This window comes from Urocampus carinirostris, chromosome 18 (assembly GCF_059441175.1).
Source record: "Urocampus carinirostris isolate Australia breed hairy pipefish chromosome 18, RoL_Ucar_1.0, whole genome shotgun sequence".
Taxonomy (NCBI): domain Eukaryota; kingdom Metazoa; phylum Chordata; class Actinopteri; order Syngnathiformes; family Syngnathidae; genus Urocampus; species Urocampus carinirostris.
The window spans coordinates 2,104,922-2,125,119 of NC_142366.1; the positions used below are offsets into that span (position 1 = coordinate 2,104,922).

At 38.5% G+C, this 20,198-nt stretch overlaps 1 protein-coding gene across 2 annotated transcripts; it reads right to left on the minus strand.

Annotated features, from left to right (window-relative positions):
- Positions 1-295: 295 nt before the first annotated feature.
- gcm2 (GCM transcription factor 2) lies at positions 296-19,869 on the minus strand. Of its 2 annotated transcripts, none has more exons than XM_088322180.1 (8): positions 17,465-19,869; positions 12,484-12,547; positions 12,212-12,400; positions 11,474-11,586; positions 10,730-10,855; positions 9,255-9,445; positions 8,901-9,132; positions 296-4,681 (listed from the first exon to the last, which is right to left on the minus strand). In XM_088322180.1, exons 1-8 carry the CDS (start codon positions 17,555-17,557, stop codon positions 4,424-4,426), a joined length of 1,266 nt encoding a protein of 421 aa, XP_088178306.1. In that variant the 5' UTR covers positions 17,558-19,869; the 3' UTR covers positions 296-4,423. The 2 variants fall into 2 exon arrangements, with proteins under 2 accessions (XP_088178306.1, XP_088178305.1); XM_088322179.1 differs by having other exon boundaries at positions 9,189-9,445; positions 17,465-19,865.
- Positions 19,870-20,198: the final 329 nt, after the last annotated feature.

Genomic DNA, 20,198 nt, shown 5'->3' on the forward strand with positions numbered 1-20,198 from the left:
GAATATTCCGCACAAATCATGTGAATCCGTTTTTGTAAATTCAAGCACACAACACGGCGTTTCTGGTTTAGTGAATGCCATTAATGAGTCTGAAAATAAATTAAAAAAAATCAGTAGCCTCACAAAAAACAATGTAATTAGCTTTAAAATGGCACAACTTTGATCTTACTACTATTAGTAGTCAAGGAAATATAGGGACTTTAAATGTGCCCAAGACTTTTGGAACACCCTGTAAATGAGGACAAAAGAACATGTGTTGGGTTGCTAAGAAGATTGAAAGGCGGGACACATGGGAAACGATTGGATATTGTTGATCAATCAAATGAGGACAAAAATGTCTACACCAGGGGTCAGCAACCCTTTGAGAACTGACGGCTATTTTATTAACTGATAGGCACCAAGGGCTAGCAGTTTGATATGCATTTGTAAAATATCATCATATATTACTACTATGTTGTTATTATAGCATTATGTTATTACAACATCTTTACTATGTTATCACAATATTATTTCCACATTGTAATTATTTGTAGAGTCAAAATACTTATACAAATTACAGTGCTGGGCATGTGACGTTATTTATGTTTTGTCAGTAAATGCTTATAAAATAATTCCAAATTGTCTGGTTCCAGATGTGTGCTTTCTTATTTACGCATTTAACCAAGCACATTTCAGCCATTAGCTGTTGCCAGAGTTAGTTATCTGCCTGGAGGCCTTGACAAACATCAGTGTTTTATAAAGCTGTTGTTTTAGCCCAGTGGTTCCCAAAGTGGGTTCCACGGAACCCAAGGGGATGAAAAACATGAGTCCACGACACGAAAATACAGAAAATCCATTCTGAAGATAAGAACCAAAATATGTTTTTTTTCTGTCTCAGTATGTTTCACATCCTATCTATCATATATTTGAGCCCAGCTCAGATGAATGATTCAGGCAGCATTGCAACCAGCTCCACATGTGCCGGTAGCTTACCGGAGAGAAAGAGAAAGGAGAAAAAAAAGGCATGGCCCAAGAGGCAGGAGTGGACTTGATTTTGACTGTGGTTTGCACTGCACCTATAATCGAACGAGTCTAAAGCACTTTTTGGGGCGAGGGTTTAGAACAGTTCCCACATTTTGCCAAACCAGCCGTGGAATACTTCGTTACTACGTAAAAGTGTGACGTGCGGTTTTCAACTCAATTAGATGTGAACACAAAAAAAACCTAATCATGATATGATAATTGCCCTTTCCAGTGTTGAACCACATTTTGAGTTATTGGGCAAAAGTAAAAAGCAAGAGAACCTGAGCCACTAAAACGGAGTATTTTTTTGTACCAGAATGGTTTAGCTGCATCCAGCACTATATCATTTGCAAAAGTTGAGATTGGTGGTCCGGGAGCTTTCTGAACAACTCACCGGGGTCCAGGCCCAGGTTGACTTAAGGAACCAATGATTTAGCCAATCAGTTTCTGAGTGTGCGAGTCAGCGCCTGGTAGCGGGCCTTTGGAAATGTCACAGGTATGATTGGCCAAGGTGGGGTGAACGGAAGTTTCACAATTAAAACATAAGAAAAATGCCCGTATCCACAGCTTCTGTAGACTGGAATTGTTCAACCTTAAATCAGATTGAAATGCTAGAAATACGACAGGACAGAATTGACTCACAGAATTGGCTTTGATGATGATAGAAAATATTTTTATGGAACTGAAATGCATGAATCTGTATGACAGAGTAATTGAAATCTTTAGGAAAGAAAGGTGGATGGATTACGTGCACAGATAGAAAGGATGTTGGTAGGTAAAATGTAGTTACCACCAGACAGCCCCAACCGTGGTTTGAACTGGGCATATGTGTGTCCAACTATCACACACACCTGTGCCCAATTATCCAGATTCCTTTAAAAACACATTTTGAACATTATACGTGGTCGGGTCAATGGGTCATAATCCTTCAAAACTTGACAGGATTACCAGACCACCGGAGGACCCAGGGGCAGTCTCCCACATCCCTGTCCCAGCGGGGTCTTTTGGTTCCTGTCCTGGTGGCAAAGAGAAAGCACCTCAGCCGTGCCTGGTTAACTTTCCTGGCAGAGAGAAAGCCCCTGGGCCGTGCCAGGTTTCCTGTCCTGGCGGCAAAGAGAAAGCCCGTCGGCCTTGCCCCTTTTCCTGTCTTAGAGGGCCAAGGACCTTCAGCCGTCGCGTTGCTTCTTTTTGTCTTTTTGTCTTCAGGAAGAGGTTATGTCAGGGTCTGACACTCGTCCTACAACCAGAGGGGCCAAACCAGGGTTTGAACTGGGCACAAGTGTGTCCAATTATCACACACCTGTGCCCAATTATCCTGAATCCTATAAAAGGACACTTTGAACATTACACGTCGTCGGGTCATTGTGTCATTTTCACCTTCACCACCATGCGAGGTTTGTTTGCGTTTCTTTGTTACTTTTGTCAGGTTCTGGTACCTTTTTTTGTAAATAAATATCATCGTCGTTTTGAGCTCTACTGCCTCTTGTTCCTTCTTCCCCCACATGGTTCCATAATCCTCCAAAACATAACAGGAATATTCTTAAATAATATTTAAAATTTCTAAAGTTGTTATTGATGCCTTTTTATATGTGTGGCTGCTGTAGCTGCAGTAAGTTTTATAACCATAAAATAGTTATTGAGGGTTTGATTGACGCAGCCTACTGTAGGCCTGGATGTGAAAATGACAGCCCACCACTGATGAATTATAGGCTATTTGTTATTCGTGTAGAACACACTTTTTTTTTTCCTTAAAAAGAATCATTTCAATGATTTCCCATGCCATTTTAAACATAGATTTCCAAGGAAATTACAATGACCCATTATCTGGTGAGCTCTTTTCAGTGCCCACGGACCACACATTGGTGACCCCTGTTCCACTCCGAGATGAAATATTCAAAAACCGTCAACGTGCTTGGCTAGCATGCTAACTTAGCAGCAGGCTAGCATGTCATTTGAATATCTTAGGGGCCGGTCACACAGACATTTGCGGCTGAATCACGGCCAGAAATTTCTGCCTGTGAGGCGGACGCTATTGGACGCTTTGAGATCGCTATACAGACGAGATACAGCGGTGCTTAACACGCAGTCGGAAATTCGCGCGCGGGTGGCAGCGCGAAAAAGTTTTGAGCTGCTCAAAAGTTTGAGCACGAGTTAAACCGCGTGACGCACACGTGGTCAACACGAGGTAATGACGCGGAAATGACGCGGAATGACGTGCTCTGGCCGCGGCCAGGGCGTGGTTACACATGGGTAGGACGGGAAATTTCAGCGGGTAATCGTGGGTGGAGCATGGTAATAGCATTTCACGTAATAACACCGCCTGTAACGCGGTGTTATTACGTGAAATTAGCGTGTTACGCGTGTGACAGTCAAACGCCTTTCTCCGCGTATATACAGCGCGATTTGCCGAGCAGTTGTGCTCGAGACGTCAAGGGGGTAAACATGGATCCCCGTCAGCGTAGTGACCTCGTCTTAATCTATTTTTATTTCTTGACATTTCTTTTCAAGATAATAAAATAAAAATGATGCCATAGCTTGAAATCTTGATCTTCACGGGACTGTCTTGAGTGGTTATTGATTTCTACAGCCCAGTGTTATCAGAGAAATGCATCCCTGCCGGGATTTGCATCCCCTCGCTACTACGACCACTTTTACCTCGTTTTATCTCACTTTTAGGGAATGTAATGGCGAACATATAACCAAAACCACTTCGTCTTGCATTTGTTGGGAATGTAATACAACTTAAACCATTCCGTCTTTGTTTTTGTTGTGAACGTAATCGAACGGTAAATCCTCCCCCCCTCGCGTGAACGCGCATTCTGCTGCGCTTCCAACAAAAGCGATCGTATTCTATATAAAACGCTTATTAAAACAATAAAGCGAGCTAATTATAACAATTGGGAGATCCTAGTCTATATAACGCGTTTATTTAAACAATAAAGTGCGATCGTATTCTACAAAATGCGTTTGTTAACACGGATGAAAAAGTCAAAAGCGATCGCAGCAGAATGTGCGTTACGCGAGGGGGTGGGGGGTGGGGATGTTGCGTAGGAGTCGGATTTGGGCACAACACCGGCTCGGGAGCTTTTATACCCGTGGTCCACACGAGAAAATGACGCAGAAATGACGCGATGAGGAAGCGGAACAGTCGCCGGCGTCTGTTTTGCGGGCATACCACCGATGAACAGCGGGTTGGCCAATTTTGCGCATTTTCCATCGCGGGCAACCACGGGCAAAAAAAAAAAACGCAAAATTTTAGCCGTGATTCAGCCGCAAACGGCTGTGTGCCGGCCCCTTATACAAGATGGATATTTTGATTTCCACGATTTGGCAGTGTCCCATTTTAGGGCAGTGGTTCTGACCTCTCCCACAACAGAGAGGTCACTTCCCAGTTCAGTCGCCATAGAAACAGACAGCCGCTTTAGTAGTCTTCGTAACGGAACCCGTTGGCGTATCCGTAACGGTAGTCGTAACCATCAGCTCGCTCGGTTTTGGTCTGTAACACTTCGGGCTGAAAGGAGAGGGACTTGATAACTCCGCCCGATTCTTCTGTCACCTTCACTTCGGCCGAGTACGACGAGGCCGAGTCGTCCAGTAGCGAAGAGCAGCCGGGGAGTCCGGACTGGAGTTTTGGGCAGGACGGGTAGGGTCCGCCCTTCGGGCACGGCTGATATGAAACCTGGGGAACAAAAAAACGGAAACTTTTTGACGAATTCCCATATTTCAGGATTCAAACTCATGGAAATAAAAATTCAAAATATTTTCTAAGACTCATGTGAGATAAACCACATTTATTTAACATTTTGTATCATATTTAAAAATAAAAAAATAAAAGTAGATGTTGCAAAAATATTGGCCCCTTTGAGTTAATACTTTCTACAAGCTCATTTTGCTGCAATCACAGCCACAAGTCTTTTTGAGTATGTCTCTATAGGTTTTACACAACTTGAAATAGAAATTTTTGCCCATTTTTCTTTGATAAACACCTGAAGTTCCTGAAGGTTTTATGTAAGCTTTTGTGCACAGCATTTTTCAGATCCCACCACAAATGCGCTATAGCAGGTGTCTCGAACTCAAATGAGTTGGGGGTCCGCTGAAGCTATGATCTGGGTGAGGGGTTTTCCACAAAAATAGTGCTGATAAAAAATATTCTGCTGTTCTTAAAGGGACAGTGTATTATATTTGTCCACTGGATGTTGCTGTCATTTGTTGTGCAAGTCCAAGGAAGACTACAAACTATGCTGATTGAAATTGAGCAAAATGCACCGTTTTTCTTCTATTTTTAGCCAGCTTTTCTCAAAAAAGGCCAAAAGCTATGATCTGGGTGAGGGGTTTTCCACAAAAATAGTGCTGATAAAAAATATTCTGCTGTTCTTAAAGGGACAGTGTATTATATTTGTCCACTAGATGTTGCTGTAATTTGTCGTGCAAGTCCAATGAAGACTACAAACTATGCTGATTGAAATTGAGCAAAATGCACCATTTTTCTTCTATTTTTAGCAAAAAAAGAAGGCCAAAAGGGAAGAATATTTTAAACGGATTTTAAAAATAGGGAAGAAGAAATAAGAACAAGAATCAAAAAAGAACAAAGGAATAAAAGGAAAGTAGGGAAAATGAAGGTGAAAAGGAAAATGGAGAAAAAGAAAAAAAAGAGGAAAGAAAGAAAAGAAAATAATTTATAGAGGAACAAACAATGGGGGATGCCATTTTCACACTTTTTTTTTTTAATTTTCTCTTTTTTTCCTTTTTTTCTCCTTTTTTTCCTTCTTTGGTTTTACTTTACTGCGTCGTTGCTGTTATGGACTTTTTGGACTAGTTTACAGGCTTGATTTACAACATGTTACCTAGTGTTCTCTTTAATTGATGTTCACTATGTTTGTGTACTGTGACTCAATGCTAAATCTATTCCACCCTAGTCATCCTTCTCAAGGTTTCTTTTTTCCCCACGCTGAGGTTTTGAGTTTTTCCTCGCCCGCATCTTGGTTTAAGATCTGGCGATTGTGTAATTGTAATCCTGTGCAGTCCTTTGAGACATTTTTTGTGATTAAGGGCTATACAAATAAATGTGACTTGACTTGACTTGGTTTGACTTTTCTGTCCTATTTATTTTTTTTTCATTTTTCTCTTTTCTTTTTTTTTCCTTTCTTTCATTTGTTTTTCAAAGTATTTATTTCTTTTCTTCCGTTTCTTTCCTAGTAAGGTGCGTTTTGATCACTTTGAGTCTCCATATTTTGTCACCTTCCATTGTACTTTTAGCACTCGTTTTCGGTGGCACGACAGAATAAAGCGACATCTAGTGGGAAAAGAATACACGCGTCCCTTTAATTTTCATTTTGAGGCTGGGGCCTCAAACGATCATTCGAGGGGCCGTGGGTTTGAAACCTTATTCCTAACCCTGCTGTAAACATTTATTGATTGATGAACAAAAAAACTCTATTTTTGGGACTGTCTAGGCCCAGGGGTAGGGGACCTATGGCTCTGGAGCCATATATGGCTCTTTTCATGAGTATGTATGGCTTCGAAATAAAATGTGACTATTGCACATCTCTCTGTGGCGTTCCAAAGTCAAGTGATTTCATCCCGATTTTGATCCATATAAAGCCGAAGCAACTTAATGCAGAAGTTTGATAAGAGACCATTTAAACTGATAAATAAAAACGCTGGCAAACGACTTTGATTGGGTTGGCAGTACAGGTGGGCGGATCCCTGCACACAGCGCAAGGCACTTCTTTCTCTCTCTCTCTCGCTCAGTGCAGTCTACACTGAAAGTGAATATGACGATATGCTTATCATTTGCAGTAATTTGTGACATTTTTACAAATGAACTTTGCACGCACATTGTGTTGAAACCGTTATTAAGGACAAATTAAATAGAAAAAAATTGCCTCAACACTCTTAACTGAAGGTGGAAGACAAATTGTAAATGGCATATTTACATTGATTAGAGACACAGGATTTGGCATTATTATCATTTCATACATTTGATTAAGGGCAGCACGGCGGCGCAGTGGTTAGCGCATGTGCGGCACAGTTCTAAGGTCTTGGGAACCTCCTGTGTGGGTTCAAATCCAGCTATCGGACTTACTGTGCGGGGTCTGTATGTTCTCCCCGTGAGTGCGTGGGTATCCTCCGGGCACTCCGGTTTTCTCCCACATTCCAAAAGACATGCATTTCAGGTAGATTGGCCGGTCCAAATTGTCCCTAGGTGTGAATGAGCGAGCGAGTTGTCTGTCCCTGTGTGCCTTGCGATTGGTTGGCAACCAGTTCAGGGTGTCCCCTGCCCACTTCCCGATGATTGCTGGGATGGGCTCCAGCACCCCTGCGACCCTACTGAGGATAAGCGGGGCAGCTATTGAGATGAGATGAGACATTTGATTAAATAATCAAATGACACACAGTGATATGAAATATGCTGAAGAATTAGCTTTGGTCTAGAGAGCGTGTTTGGCAGTTTATTAAATTTTGTCTGAAAATATATGATGTGGCTCTCAATTTCTTAGTAAAACATTTTTTGCTTTTATGGCTCTTTGGGTCAAAAAGATTCCTGACCCCTGGTCTAGCCCATCAGAATGCAGAACACAATGCATGGTGCTAATACTTGAAGTAGCAAAACTGTTATAAGTTATACGCGTTTTTGCAAGAAATTACGGGTCCTTTTTTTTCCTACACAAAATAAGTTATAAAAATAAAGTAAATAGTACTACAGTTAGTTAGAAAATAAAGTCAGTATTGAGGAAATACAACCATAATTTAGCAAAAAAGTAACGAAGTACATTTTTTAGACAAGGGGCCTCAAACTTTCATCCTGGTGCCGCAATTTGCCCCTGATCCGCGAGTTTGAGACCACTGCTTTAAAGGATTGAGGTTTGGCCATTCTAACACGTTTATATTGTAATTTTAAGACCATTCCATTGCAGGTTTTGCTTTATGTTTAGAGCTGTTGTCCTGTTGGAAGGTGAACCTGTGCCCCATTCTCAGGTCACTTGCGGACTCAATTCCTGCCAGTCCCTGCTTAGCAGCCCTAGAGCATGATGTTGCCACCACCATATTTGACAGTGCGGATGGTGTTTTCAGCGTTATGAGCAGTGTTACTTTTAGGGAAAATTTAACAGCGCAAATAGTTCAGTTTTGGTCTCATCTGACCACAGAACCTTGTTTTCCATGTTATTTGCGTCATCCAAAATGGCTTCTTACGAATGCCAAATGGGCTTTTTTATTGTATTTTTTCTGAAAGGGCTTTTTTGTTGCCACATAAAGGGCAGGTTAATGAAAACTACAATTAACGGTTGTCTTATGCGCAGATTGTCCCAGCTCAATTGGGTACGCCTGCAGGTAATTAAATTTGGTAATGCTCTCTTGGTTGCTCCTCTGATTAGTTTTCTCTTTGTTTGGGCCGCACTTTTAGAGGGACGACAGGTCTTGGTATGGTATCTCCATATATTGCGCTCACAGTGCTCCTTGAGATGTGTATATGTTGTGAAATAATCTTGTATCCCATTCCTGCTTAGAACCTTTTCACAACTTCAGACCAGACCTAACTGGTGTGTTCTCCAGTGACTGCTTTCACAGACCTCTGAGCCAGTTACAGAACAAGTGCATTTAATTTTAGACTTAATGACACTCTCTTAATTATTGTTAGCAATTTTAGGTCAACATTTAATCATCCAGGAGTCGTTATTGAACGTCTGGGTTCAGTTTCCTGAGCTGAGAGAACAGGAGGCCAGTTATAAAAATAGTATAAAATGTTGAAATAATTTGGTTCCACTTCTCAACTGTGTCTCAAATGTTGATTCTTAGAAAATATTTTCAGTTTTTAGCTTTAAGTTTAAAACCTGAAATGTGGTAAAATTCCTAAAAGTTCTGTAGGTCCAATAGTTTTGCAAGGCACTTTGACTGACCTTGGTTGTGGTGGTGATAATAGTCTGCAGGCCAGCCGGAGAAGCTGGCGGATTCCCTGAGTACCGGCATGGATAATCCGGACCATAAAAATGGTGGTTGTCTCCATAAGGCCCGGAACTCTTCAGGAGATCCTTCCAACCGTGTTTAGACGACGGCGAATCGAAAGAGGTGGAGGGCGATGACAAGGGAGCGGACGCAGAGGACGTGGAACAACCGAGGACAGGAGCCATCCTGTGGACGGGTACTGGTTTAGACAGTCCTCAAAGGTGAAATCAGATCTCGCTCACCGAGGGTCGCAGAGGTCAGAGGCAACAGGGTAGGATGGGGAGGCCAGGTAGGGTTGGAATTCGTACCCGGGTCTACCCATGTAGAGTCTGGGACTTGCGGTCTTTTGTAGTGCGGCTGAGGTCTCCCCAAGTCCGCTATGAGGGTTGTAGTAGGGGTCCGGGCTCTGGAATGCTGGGTAATGTTGGGGGAAGCTCGGCTCAATAAAGGTGATCCGGTCCGCTGACTCCACACAGGAGAGCAGGGAAGGGCCCAGACCCTAAAGCCACAATGAAGTCAATCCATAATCAACCCTTCTTAAGTGTTTAGGATTTTAAATGCATACTAAAGCCACATACATTTGTTTATTGCATCAAGAATTTTTGACTTTGTTAGGAACCTCTATTTTGACAAAATAACACCAAAATCAGTGTTAAAAACAAACACTACTCTCAAAACTAGAATCTTGGTTGAAAATAGTGACGATCATTTTTGTATTTTTGTAGTATTTTCTTTCTTTTAAGACTGAATGTAATACTATATATTAGGGCCCTGTTTTTAAGTATTAAATTTGATATTTAGTTTTGTAGCAATTTTGTACCGTAGTCTTTTTTGAGTATTTCTGCCGTAACCTTTCTGTCGTAGTATCTTTTTTAAATATCACTGTATTGATATGTTTGTAGCATTTCCATAATAATATTGTTATATATTTTGGTAGTATTTCTATAGAAGTATTTTTGTTATATTACCGTGGTTTAATTTTTGGTGGTTTTAGTTTTTCTGTAGTTTTACATCTGTAGTAGTATTTCTGTATCATAGTATTACTGTAGTCGTATTTTAGAGTTTTTGTGGTTTTCCTTTTTTTGGTCAAGCAGTAAAAAAAATATTAGGTCCCTGTTTTTAAGCACTAAATTTGATATTTCATTTTTTAGTCATTCTGTCTTTTTTTGTAGACTTTTGTAGTAGTATTTTAATATCAGACACACAAAGAGACTATGGGGACAAAGCTGGCACAATTGCTTTAATAGCGCAAAGAAAATGCAGAAAAAAGAAGGAAAGCACAAAAATACATGTAATTATAGAGAAAAAAGACAAACATTTAAAAAAAATCGATTTTCTCTTTAGTTTTCATTTTTTGTTTTTCTCTTTTATTTTTTTCATTTTGACTTTCCTTTTTTTCTTGAGTTTTACTTTTTGACGTATTTTCCTTTTTTATTTTTCTCTTTTTATCCTCTTTTATTTTCTATTTTACGTTGTTTTTCTTTTCTTTTTCTTCATTCTCTTCCTTTCAAAAGTAGAATTGTGCGTTTCGGTCACTTTGAGTCTCCGTATTTGTCTCCTTACATTGTGCTTTTAGCACTTGTTTTTGGTGTCTCAACAGAATGCAGCGACATCTAGTGGGCAAATAATACACACTGTCCCTTTTAACTTTCATATTAAGGTAGGGGCCTCAAACTATTATCTGTTGTACGGTGAGGAAAATGCTGTAAAAAATCCACACTTGTAAGTTGGGGTCGCCATATCCCCAGGGTTTCCTGTAACGGGTACTTGTTTTTGTGTGTACCTGGGATTCGATGAGCCGTCTTTTGGGTGCAAACTGGGGCGAGCCGACTCGTCTTTTTACTGAACTTCTCCGAGCTTCAGTCTCGGACTTAGACTCTGGCCTCGGATGGTCGTGGACTCCTTTGGCCTGAAGGAGGACAGTACTCAAGTCAAGGAAGAGGAAAGTATCTGAACTGGAAAAATAGTCATTAGTTACAGTCAGGGATCTTTTTAGGTTGAGAGCTTTGGGGGTGCTGAGCACTCAGAGGGTTTAGTTAGTAAATATTTTTATTTTTCATTTCACCTCAAGCAAGGAGGAAAGTAATACAGAAAGAAAGAGGGCAGGGAAATAAAGAAATACAGAAAGAAAGAGAGAAAGAAAAAGAAAACAGGGGGAAAAGGAAAAAAAAGACAAAAAAAGGAAGAAATGAGAGAGAAAGAAATAAAGAAAGAGAGCAAGAAAGAAAGTTAAGTCATGTTTATTTGTATAGCTCTTAATCACAAGATAAAGAGAAAGAGGAGAGAAGGAGGGGGAGAAAGAATGAAAAAGAAAGAAAGAAACAAACAGAAAAATACCGTAAAAAAGAGAGAGAGAGAGGGAATAGTTACTTTACCTGGTAACTAGTTACTTTTACTCTAGAGTAATTAAGTAAATAATTCAGTTTCTTTTGAGAAGCAGTATTGAGTAACTATAAGTAATTACTTTTCTAAAGTAACGTGCCCAACACATGTCTCAACACTGTTGACGTTAAAGCTGCTCACCCACCTGGAAGAAAATGGCTTTGCCGTCCACCCTCCAGAAGTTGGTGACAGGGTACCCACTGTGCCCTCGGCACGGGAGGAGCTCCAGGGCACCACCGCAACTCGGGCACATTTTCTCTAGAACGCAATAGCATAAGCTTGTTAGGTTTGCCCAAACCTCATTAGCATTAGCAAGTAAGGTTTACCCAAACTTCATTAGCATTAGCATTAGCATGTAAGGTTTGCCTAAAACTCATTAGCATTAGCATTAGTGTGTTAGGTTTGCCTGAATCTCAGCCTGGTTTTTTTCTAAAATGCTGCAGGCGTAGCAAATTTCTTTTAGTTTGCTCACCACATGCTATAAAAAACTTTGGCAGGATCCGGACTAGTAGATAAGAAAGAAAGGATAAAGAGAGAGAAAAAGAGAGAGTAGGATAAAGAGAGCGAGAGCGAGAGAGAGAGAAAAAGAGAGGGAGAGAGAGCGAGAGAGAGACAGAGAGAGACAGAGACAGAGCAACCGATAACGAGGGACAAGGAGAAAGAATGAGAGAGAAAGAAAGAAAAAAATAAAGGAGGAACTCAGTCTCACCCATGTCCCAATGTGAGACCCAACAAACGTAACTGAACCAAACTTGATAATGAGTACAAGAGTGCTCTTAATCAGGAAGGCACCAATCAAAAACCAGTCAAAGGAACCTAGCGATTGAGCTCAAGAATTTCTAACAAGCGCCATAGTGAGCTGTTTTGAGAGAACGGTCCTCACTCTGCTGCTTCTGCCGGGCTTTGTCACAAATGGCGGGTCGCAGTTGTAACCTGGAGCCGTCAGGCAACGTGCAACCTCGAGAGCACACCACAACGCCCAAACACGACTTCTTTAGGATCTGGCAGTTGTGGTTGTTGGTGTTCCTCATGGCCCAGCCCGACAAATGGCGCTGAGCGTTCTTGTCCTCAGCTGAAAAGGTTAGCGTTGCTTAGATTTGCTTATCTTAGCACAGTTTGTGCGAGGTTTTTGTCACATTTGCTTGTTTCGCTCACCGCTGTAGATGTTGCGCACATAGCCGTCCGTCCACTCCTGGAAGCCGTCAAATTGTTTGCTATCCTACAAACATTTATTAGCATTTAGCACGTTAGCCAAAAAGAACACTAAATGGGGGTTTTTTGAATGCTAACCAGTATTTTATGTTTCAACTTGATCCATTTACAATCTTGGGTGAATGTAAGAAACAGATTTAGCATTTTGAATGTTAGCCAAAACGAAGATGCCCATATTGGAATGCTAACCAGTTCTTTTATACAAATCTGACAAATTTTAGAGTCTTCAGTTAAGCTAATAAAATGCTAATTAGTTCTTGTATATACATTCATTATCTTCATCTCGTATCCTCAGTAGGGTGGCGGGGGGTGCCGGAGCCCATCCCAGCTTTTCGGGCAGTGGGCAGGGGGATACCCTGAACTGGTTGCCAGCTAGTCAGAGGGCACACAAAGACAGACAACTCACTCACTCTCTCATACACACTCTGGCACAATTTTGGACCAGCCAATCAACCTGACATGCATGTTTTTGGAATGTGGGAGGAACCTGACCAATTTAGTCTTCAATAAAGCTAGCTCAGCCAAAAACAACACTAGGCAGCCATTCTGGAGCACTAACTTCGAAATGACTCATTTACAGAGTTCATTAAAGCGAACAGACAACTGTTATCATTTAATACGTTAGCTAAAAAGGACAGTAGGTGGCCATTTTGGTTTGCTTACCAGATTTTTGATGTAAACTTGAACAGGTAAGCGTCTTCAATGAAGCTAACAAATACCGGGCTTTAGCACATTAGCCAAAACACACACTAGACAGCCATTTTCAAATGCTTACTAGTTCTTTCATATCAACTTGACCGAATCAATGAAGCTAACAAACACTTGTATGATTGGCACGTTAGCCAAAAAGTACACTAATCTGCCATTTTGGAATAATAATATAATTTGACAGATTCAGAGTCTTCAATAAGGCTAACAAAAACTGCTTATAATTCAGCATTTTAGCAAGAAAGCGCCCGAGGTGGCCATTTTGGAGTGCTAACCAGTTTTTTACTACCAACTTGACCAATTTAGAGCCTTCTATGCTAACCCAGACAGAAAAAGAAACTCGCACGGCAGACATTTTCGAACACTGACAAACATCTTTTTTCTTTTCGCCCCATTTCCTTTGTGCCCTTTCTTTTTTTTTCTTTGTAAAATGTTGTGATAAAAAACTGGTTTGATCACTTAAGTCTCTTTTTTTGTGTCTTTTTTTCACCCTTTTTTCCCCTTTGCGGCTTTTTTATTTTCCTTATTTTTTTTTCCTTTTTCCTTTCTTTGCATAAGTCAGGTTGCACAGCACAATATAGCAACATTAGTGGTCAAATAATACTCACCGTCCCTTTGATGTAAGTTTTTTTTTTTTTTTTTTTTTTTTTTTTTTTTTTTTTTTTTAAGGATATTTGAGAATGCTGTATTTTTTTAAAAATCTGAGATTTTCTTTTGGAAAACCTAATTCGGCCCAACCTCACCCAGACCCTAACTCCAGCGGCCCTCAAGTCAATTGAGACCCCAGATTTAGAGAATTCAATAAAGCTAACATGCTGACCATTGCCAGTCATGAGTCTCAGGGGGGCATATTAAATGCAAATATTATTACCCTAACAGCACTTTTTTCAGTGTTTTTCAGTAATGTGTTTCTCAATTAATTTTTGAAAATGTTCAGTTTATTTTGTATTATTTGTGGCACTGAAAAGTCAATATTTTAAAATATATTATGTTGTGTCGTACAGCGATTCCAGTTTAAAGTTGCTTAGTATAAAAAGTTTAAATAAGTTAAAAGTTCACGGCAGAGTGAAACAGTAAATATTTTAGTATCATATTATATTAATAGCAGCACGGCGGCGCAGTGGTAAGCACTTGTGCGGCACAGTTCATGTCATGGGAACCTCCTTCGTGGGTTCAAATCCAGCTCCAGACTTCCTGTGCGGAGTTTGTATGTTCTCCCCGTGCTTGCGTGGGTTTCCTCCGGGCACTCCGGTTTCTTCCCACATTCCAAAAACATGCATTTCAGGTAAATTGGCCGGTCCAAATTGTTTAGCGAGTGAGTAGTCTGTCCCCGTGTGCCCTGCGATTGGCTGGCAACCAGTCATTGCTGGGATGGGCTCTAGCACCCCCGCGACCCTACTGAGGATAAGCGGTGTAGCTAATGAGATGAGATTATATTAATAGATTCATAATAGATTGAATAATAAATTTGTTTAGGATGTATTCATTTTTGTGGGCCAGAATCTTACATTATTATGAATAATATACTAAAAAAGTAACCCCAAAAATGTGTCTTTTCCCTCATTTTTTCTTTTTATTTATATTTTCCTTTTTTTCTCCAGGCTTTCTTTTTTTCTTGGTTTTCCATCTTGCTTTTTCTTTTCCTTTTTTATTCTTTTGTGTCTTTTTCCTAGCTTTTTTATTGCTTCATTACCTTTTCTTCTCTCTTTTTTCCTTTTATGTTTTTTCTTCCTTTCATGTCTATTTGTATAGCCCTTTATCACAAGGAGTCTCAAAGGGCTGCATAGACCTACGATTTTTGCAAACTACAGACTTAATACACCATCCCCCGGTCGAAAACCTACTGTACGTGAGGGAAAGAAAAAACTCAAAACCTCATATATAGATATTTTTGTCCATGAACTGAAATTAATTCATTCTAATTTTTAAGATATCAACTATCACTATGTGTTACTATGTTATTGCCAGGTTAATTGTTATAAATAGGGTTAAATAGAATGAGTGAACCAATAAAAAGAAAAACATTTTTTTCGAGAAGATCAGAATGACTCAGCACTGGTGAGCTATTTTCAGAACAGGTCCGCAAGGCACCTCCACTGATCTTAGGGGGCACCCTGGTGCCCGCAGGCTCCACGTTGGAGACCCCTGTTTTAAGTATTTCTCCAAATGAATGATGATAAGTAATGCAAAAAAAACAGATCTCTTATTTTTATATCTCACTGGATTAACGATTTTTTTAAATTTTAAAAATTGCTCCAGAATGGCAATTATAGATATAAAAGTATGGGATTTGCTTTTTAAATACTTTGAATAATTCATATTGAATAGGACGATTGTTTTTCAGATATTGATCAGTGATGTGGTTTGCGTCAAATGTGTTTGCGTGTGCGTATGTGTGTTGTGGTTTTGTGGGAACAAAAATACAAAAACTGGTTCTTACTGTTTAAACAACAAGCAAGCACACAATTCGTGCATACATTCACACACTCAAGCTTTGCGACACTTTAAAAAAATATGTGTGATTACCATTCATGATTACGTTATTGTTATGATATTATATTTACTGCGTAATGAAAAAAACCCCACTAACAATGTCTTTACCTAAAAAAATGTGTAATTACCATGCATAATTACGTTAGTATACTATATAATTTACTGCATAATGAAAAGAAAAAAATCCAAGATCTCTTTGCTTAAAAAAAATGTACATTCACCATTCTTGATTAGATTATTATATTAATATAATATGAAAAAAATAAATAACAATCTCTATACTTAAAAAATGTTTAATTACCATACATAATTACGTTAGTATACTATATCATTTATTGCATAATGAGAAGAAAAAAGCAAAGATTGCTATGCTTAAAAAAATGAAATGAAATTAAATCTGCATTTATATAGCACTTTTCAAGTCAATGACTTCCAAAAGCGCTTTAGAGTGTGCTTCACACTTCCCAATAGCGGCCCTGCAGCCATATAAGGCGCTAACCTTCTTATTGGGGGTATTAGGGGTTCAGTGTCTTACCCAAGGACACTTCGACATGTAACACGTAGGAGCCGGGATTCGAACTGCGATCCCTTGATCCCAAGACGAGCGCTCTACCTTCTGAGCTGCCCCCATGAAAAATTAGCATTCATGAATTCTTCATTGTAATAATGCATTTACTGCATAAAATAGCGATGTCTATGCTTAAAAATGTGTAATTACCATTGATGATTACGCTGTTATAATAATATTTACTGCAAAATGACAAGAAACACCCCCAATAATGATCTCTATGCCTATAAAATAAAATAAATACATAAAATGTGTAATTGTGATTAGTGTATAATGATAATATGATAAAAAGAGAACTTCTAAAAATCATCTAAATTCTTTGTCTGGTGACTTTCACCAAACTATTTTTTAAATATTGTATAAAATGTATTAGTAGTTAATGTGAAATATTTTTTATATATTTTCAGGGGTATGTGTTATTTTTTTAATTGTATTTTTAGTTTTTTTGAGAATAATTCAATTGATGCACACTTTTCACATCATGTTTTTCATTGGCGATAAGAAATAAATGTTATGGTAATAATAGTAATACATGATATGAAATATTAAAATTAAATTCCTTTTTATTGCTGTATTTTTTTCAGGAATAATGAAGTGTTATTTTTCTCCAAATTGACTAAATAGATGCATATTATCTTTATCATATTTTAAATTAATTAGCATTTTTCAAAAATGTAGATTAATAATGATAATAATAAATAAATAATTATATAATTAAATATTATAAGAAAAAAGAAAACGAATAAATAAAAGTACAAAAAGCAAAAAGAGAAAAAAAAGAAATTAGACAGAGTAAAACTCAAGAAAAAAAAGGAAAAGAAAAATGAGAAAAGATAAAACAAAATTAAAAAAGAGAATAAATTGCATTTTATTTTCCATTTGTCTTTACTCCCAAAAGTCTTTCTTTTATTACTTTCCTTTGTTATTTTTATCCATTTACTTTTCTTTGCTACACATTACAGCAACATCGAATGTACAAATATAAAACACTGTCTCTTTAAGAACAGTAGAATGTTTTTTATTAGCGCTGTTTTTTGTGGAAAACCCCATTTGACCCAACCTCAACGGACCCCTAGCATCAGTGGTCTCCAACTCATGTTGAGACCCCTGGTTGAATGAAATGAAGAATAAAATAAAAGGATGGAAGATGAGTACCTGTGGGAGTTTGGGGTCGTTGATGTCCCAAGTTGATTTCATGCCAAAAGAGCACACGCAGTCCACGTCCTCACGGTCCTCCGCTCTGGACATCCTTAAACTGATGCTTATGCCTGTCCTGGTCCTTGTTCTAATGTCTGGCTTTGAGGTCCCGTTCTTTATGTGTTTCCTGACCTTGCAGCTGGCCCTACTGTCCCTTTCAACTGGCTTTGAGGTCCTGCACCTAATGGTGGTCCTGACCTTGCTGCTGTTCCTGGTCCTTATCTGGTTTTGAGGTCCTGATCCTTATGTGGCTCCTTACCCTGTTGCTTTTCTTTCCGTCTGGCTTTGTGGTCCTGATCTTTATTGGGCCTTGCCTGACCTTGCTGCTGGTCCTCCCGTCTGGCATTGAGGTTCTGATCCTTATGCAATTCCTCACCCTGTCACTGGTCCTGCTTCTTCCGTCTAGCTTTGAGCTCCTGTTCTTTACACGGGTCCTTATCCTGTTGCGTGTCTTTCCGCCTGGTTCTTAGGTTCCTATCTTTATGTCTGGCTTTCCGGTCCTGATCCTTATGCCCTGCTGCTAGTCATTCTGTCCTTTTCAGACCCTAACCCTAATTCGGGTCCTCGTCCTTCCTTCCCCTTTGACTGACTTTGGAGTAAGAAGGTCTGAACTAAAGTCCTTAGAGATGATGAGAAATTATCTGAGAATTCAGTCCTGACCAGAAAGAAGATGAGATACTCGATACACTCAACACACTCTCGGGGGAGGAACCTTTTTGTGTGGTTTTGTATGTGTGTACAGTACTTGATGAGAGCGTGTGTGTGTGTGTGTGTGTGTGAGAGCATGTTGTGGAAACAAAAGAAATGTTTCTCCCAAAACAAACAAATCATTAGTCATCAATTACAGAAAGTCTGTGTTGTGTTGAAATACTACAGTTCAATAGAGAAAGTATTAGAGGTGTTCAGTGGCCACCTCCAGACAAGCTCTGCCCATCCAAAGAAAACTGGATGCATTGGTGAAAGCTTTCTGGGAAAAAAAATTCAAAAGAAAAAAGAAAGGGTGAAAAAAGAAAATAAAGCAAGAAAAAAAGGAAAAACTAGGGGGAAACAGAAACAAAAGAACAAAAGAAAAGAAGAAGAAAAGAGGAACAAGCAATTTTAAAAAAGCCAGGAAAACGAAAAACAAAAGAAAAATAATTAAAACATAAGAAGAAAAAATAAGAGAGGGAAAAGAATAATATAATAAAAATAAAAGAAAAAAAGAAGTGAAAAGCTAGGAAAATATAAACAAAAGAATAAAAAAGAGAGAAAACAAGAAAAAAAGCAAACAGGAAAATATATTATAGAGGAAAAAGACATAAAAATCAAAATGTTAGGGAAAATAAACAAACACAAAAAGAAATAATAAAAAAGCAGGAAATAAAAGACCCTTTGGGATCATTTTGTTCAGGATATTACTTTTAATAATGTAATATTCCGCACAAAATAAGTAAATATGTTTTAGAAGAGTCAATTATTCTACTAAATTATGATAAAATATATTGTTTTACTCTGCTTTTAACGTTTAACTCATTTAAACTTTTTTTTACATTAAGCAACTTTGAACAGCACGACACAACAACATGTCTTTTAAAAAAAATATTGACTTTTCAATGCAACAAGAATAGCCTTCAAAATACAAGAACAAACTACGTATTTTAAAAACTCTAAACGTGAAACACATCCTTGAAAATCACCAAAAACGTTCAAGTCAAGTTACATTTATTTGTATAGCCCTTAATCACAAAAAATGTCTCAAAGGACTGCACAGGATCATAATTACACCATCACCTTATTTTAAACCAACATGCGCTGTGCAAAAATATTTTTGTGGGTTAAAATAGTTTTATTTTTATTTATTTACTTTCACTTTTTTTATTCACCGTTTGCATAAAACTACAAAAATCAGATATTAATCTTTGATTTATTTTAATTGAAACCTGACTCGCACTGCGCATGTGCAAACTATATTTACTATATTGCTATCAATAACACTAATAAATACAATTATATTCTATTCCAATAATACTATTAAAGTTGTTTACTTACACCCATTGCCATTTTCCGTTCCTCTTTAATTGTGTAACGTATTGAAATAAACAAAGTAGGTTGTCTGTCGAAAATTGAAGCGACAGAAAGGTTTCACACTACGCAGGGGCGAAGACTCTTAACTCTATAATCAATGATAATAAATCAATTGTATTCCAATCTAAAACATTTTTAACGTTGTTTACCTGAACATATCGCTAGTTTTGGTTTTATTTTTCCTTTAACTTATTACAAATACACAAACCAAGTTGTCATTTGTCGAAATTGAAGTCAATATAATCAGTATATTTCACGTTGTTATTAATGGTAGTAACTATTCTGTTCTATTTCAAAAATATTAGTAAAGTTTTTTTGCTTACCCTCATTTCTATTGTTGATGCTCTTCATTATTTTAACTCTTTTCACAATGAACAAACTAAGTTGTTGTTGGTCGAAGTTGAAGACTAAATGTGGAGAGAGGTCTCACACTGCGCATGCGCGAATAGTCTTTAAACCTGCTTAATAGTCCATAGGCCCGCTATTGGGCCGTCACTGTTGATAAACACAGTCCGATCTTCACAATGTCTCCAGTCACTGAAATACGTCGTGGCACATATCATTGGAAAGTTTAAACTCTTATGATTCAAAATATGATGACCATTTCAAAATATACTTATCACAGAAA

Coding starts and splice junctions, on each gene's coding strand:
- gcm2 (XM_088322179.1), bottom strand. CDS start 17,557: ATGTCCAGAGCGGAGGACCGTGAGGACGTGGACTGCGTGTGCTCTTTT. Junction 11,587..12,211: donor AGCCCGGCAGAAGCAGCAGA/GTGAGGACCGTT, acceptor ATTGCGTTCTAG/AGAAAATGTGCCCGAGTTGC. Junction 9,446..10,729: donor GACGGCTCATCGAATCCCAG/GTACACACAAAA, acceptor TTGTGGCTTTAG/GGTCTGGGCCCTTCCCTGCT.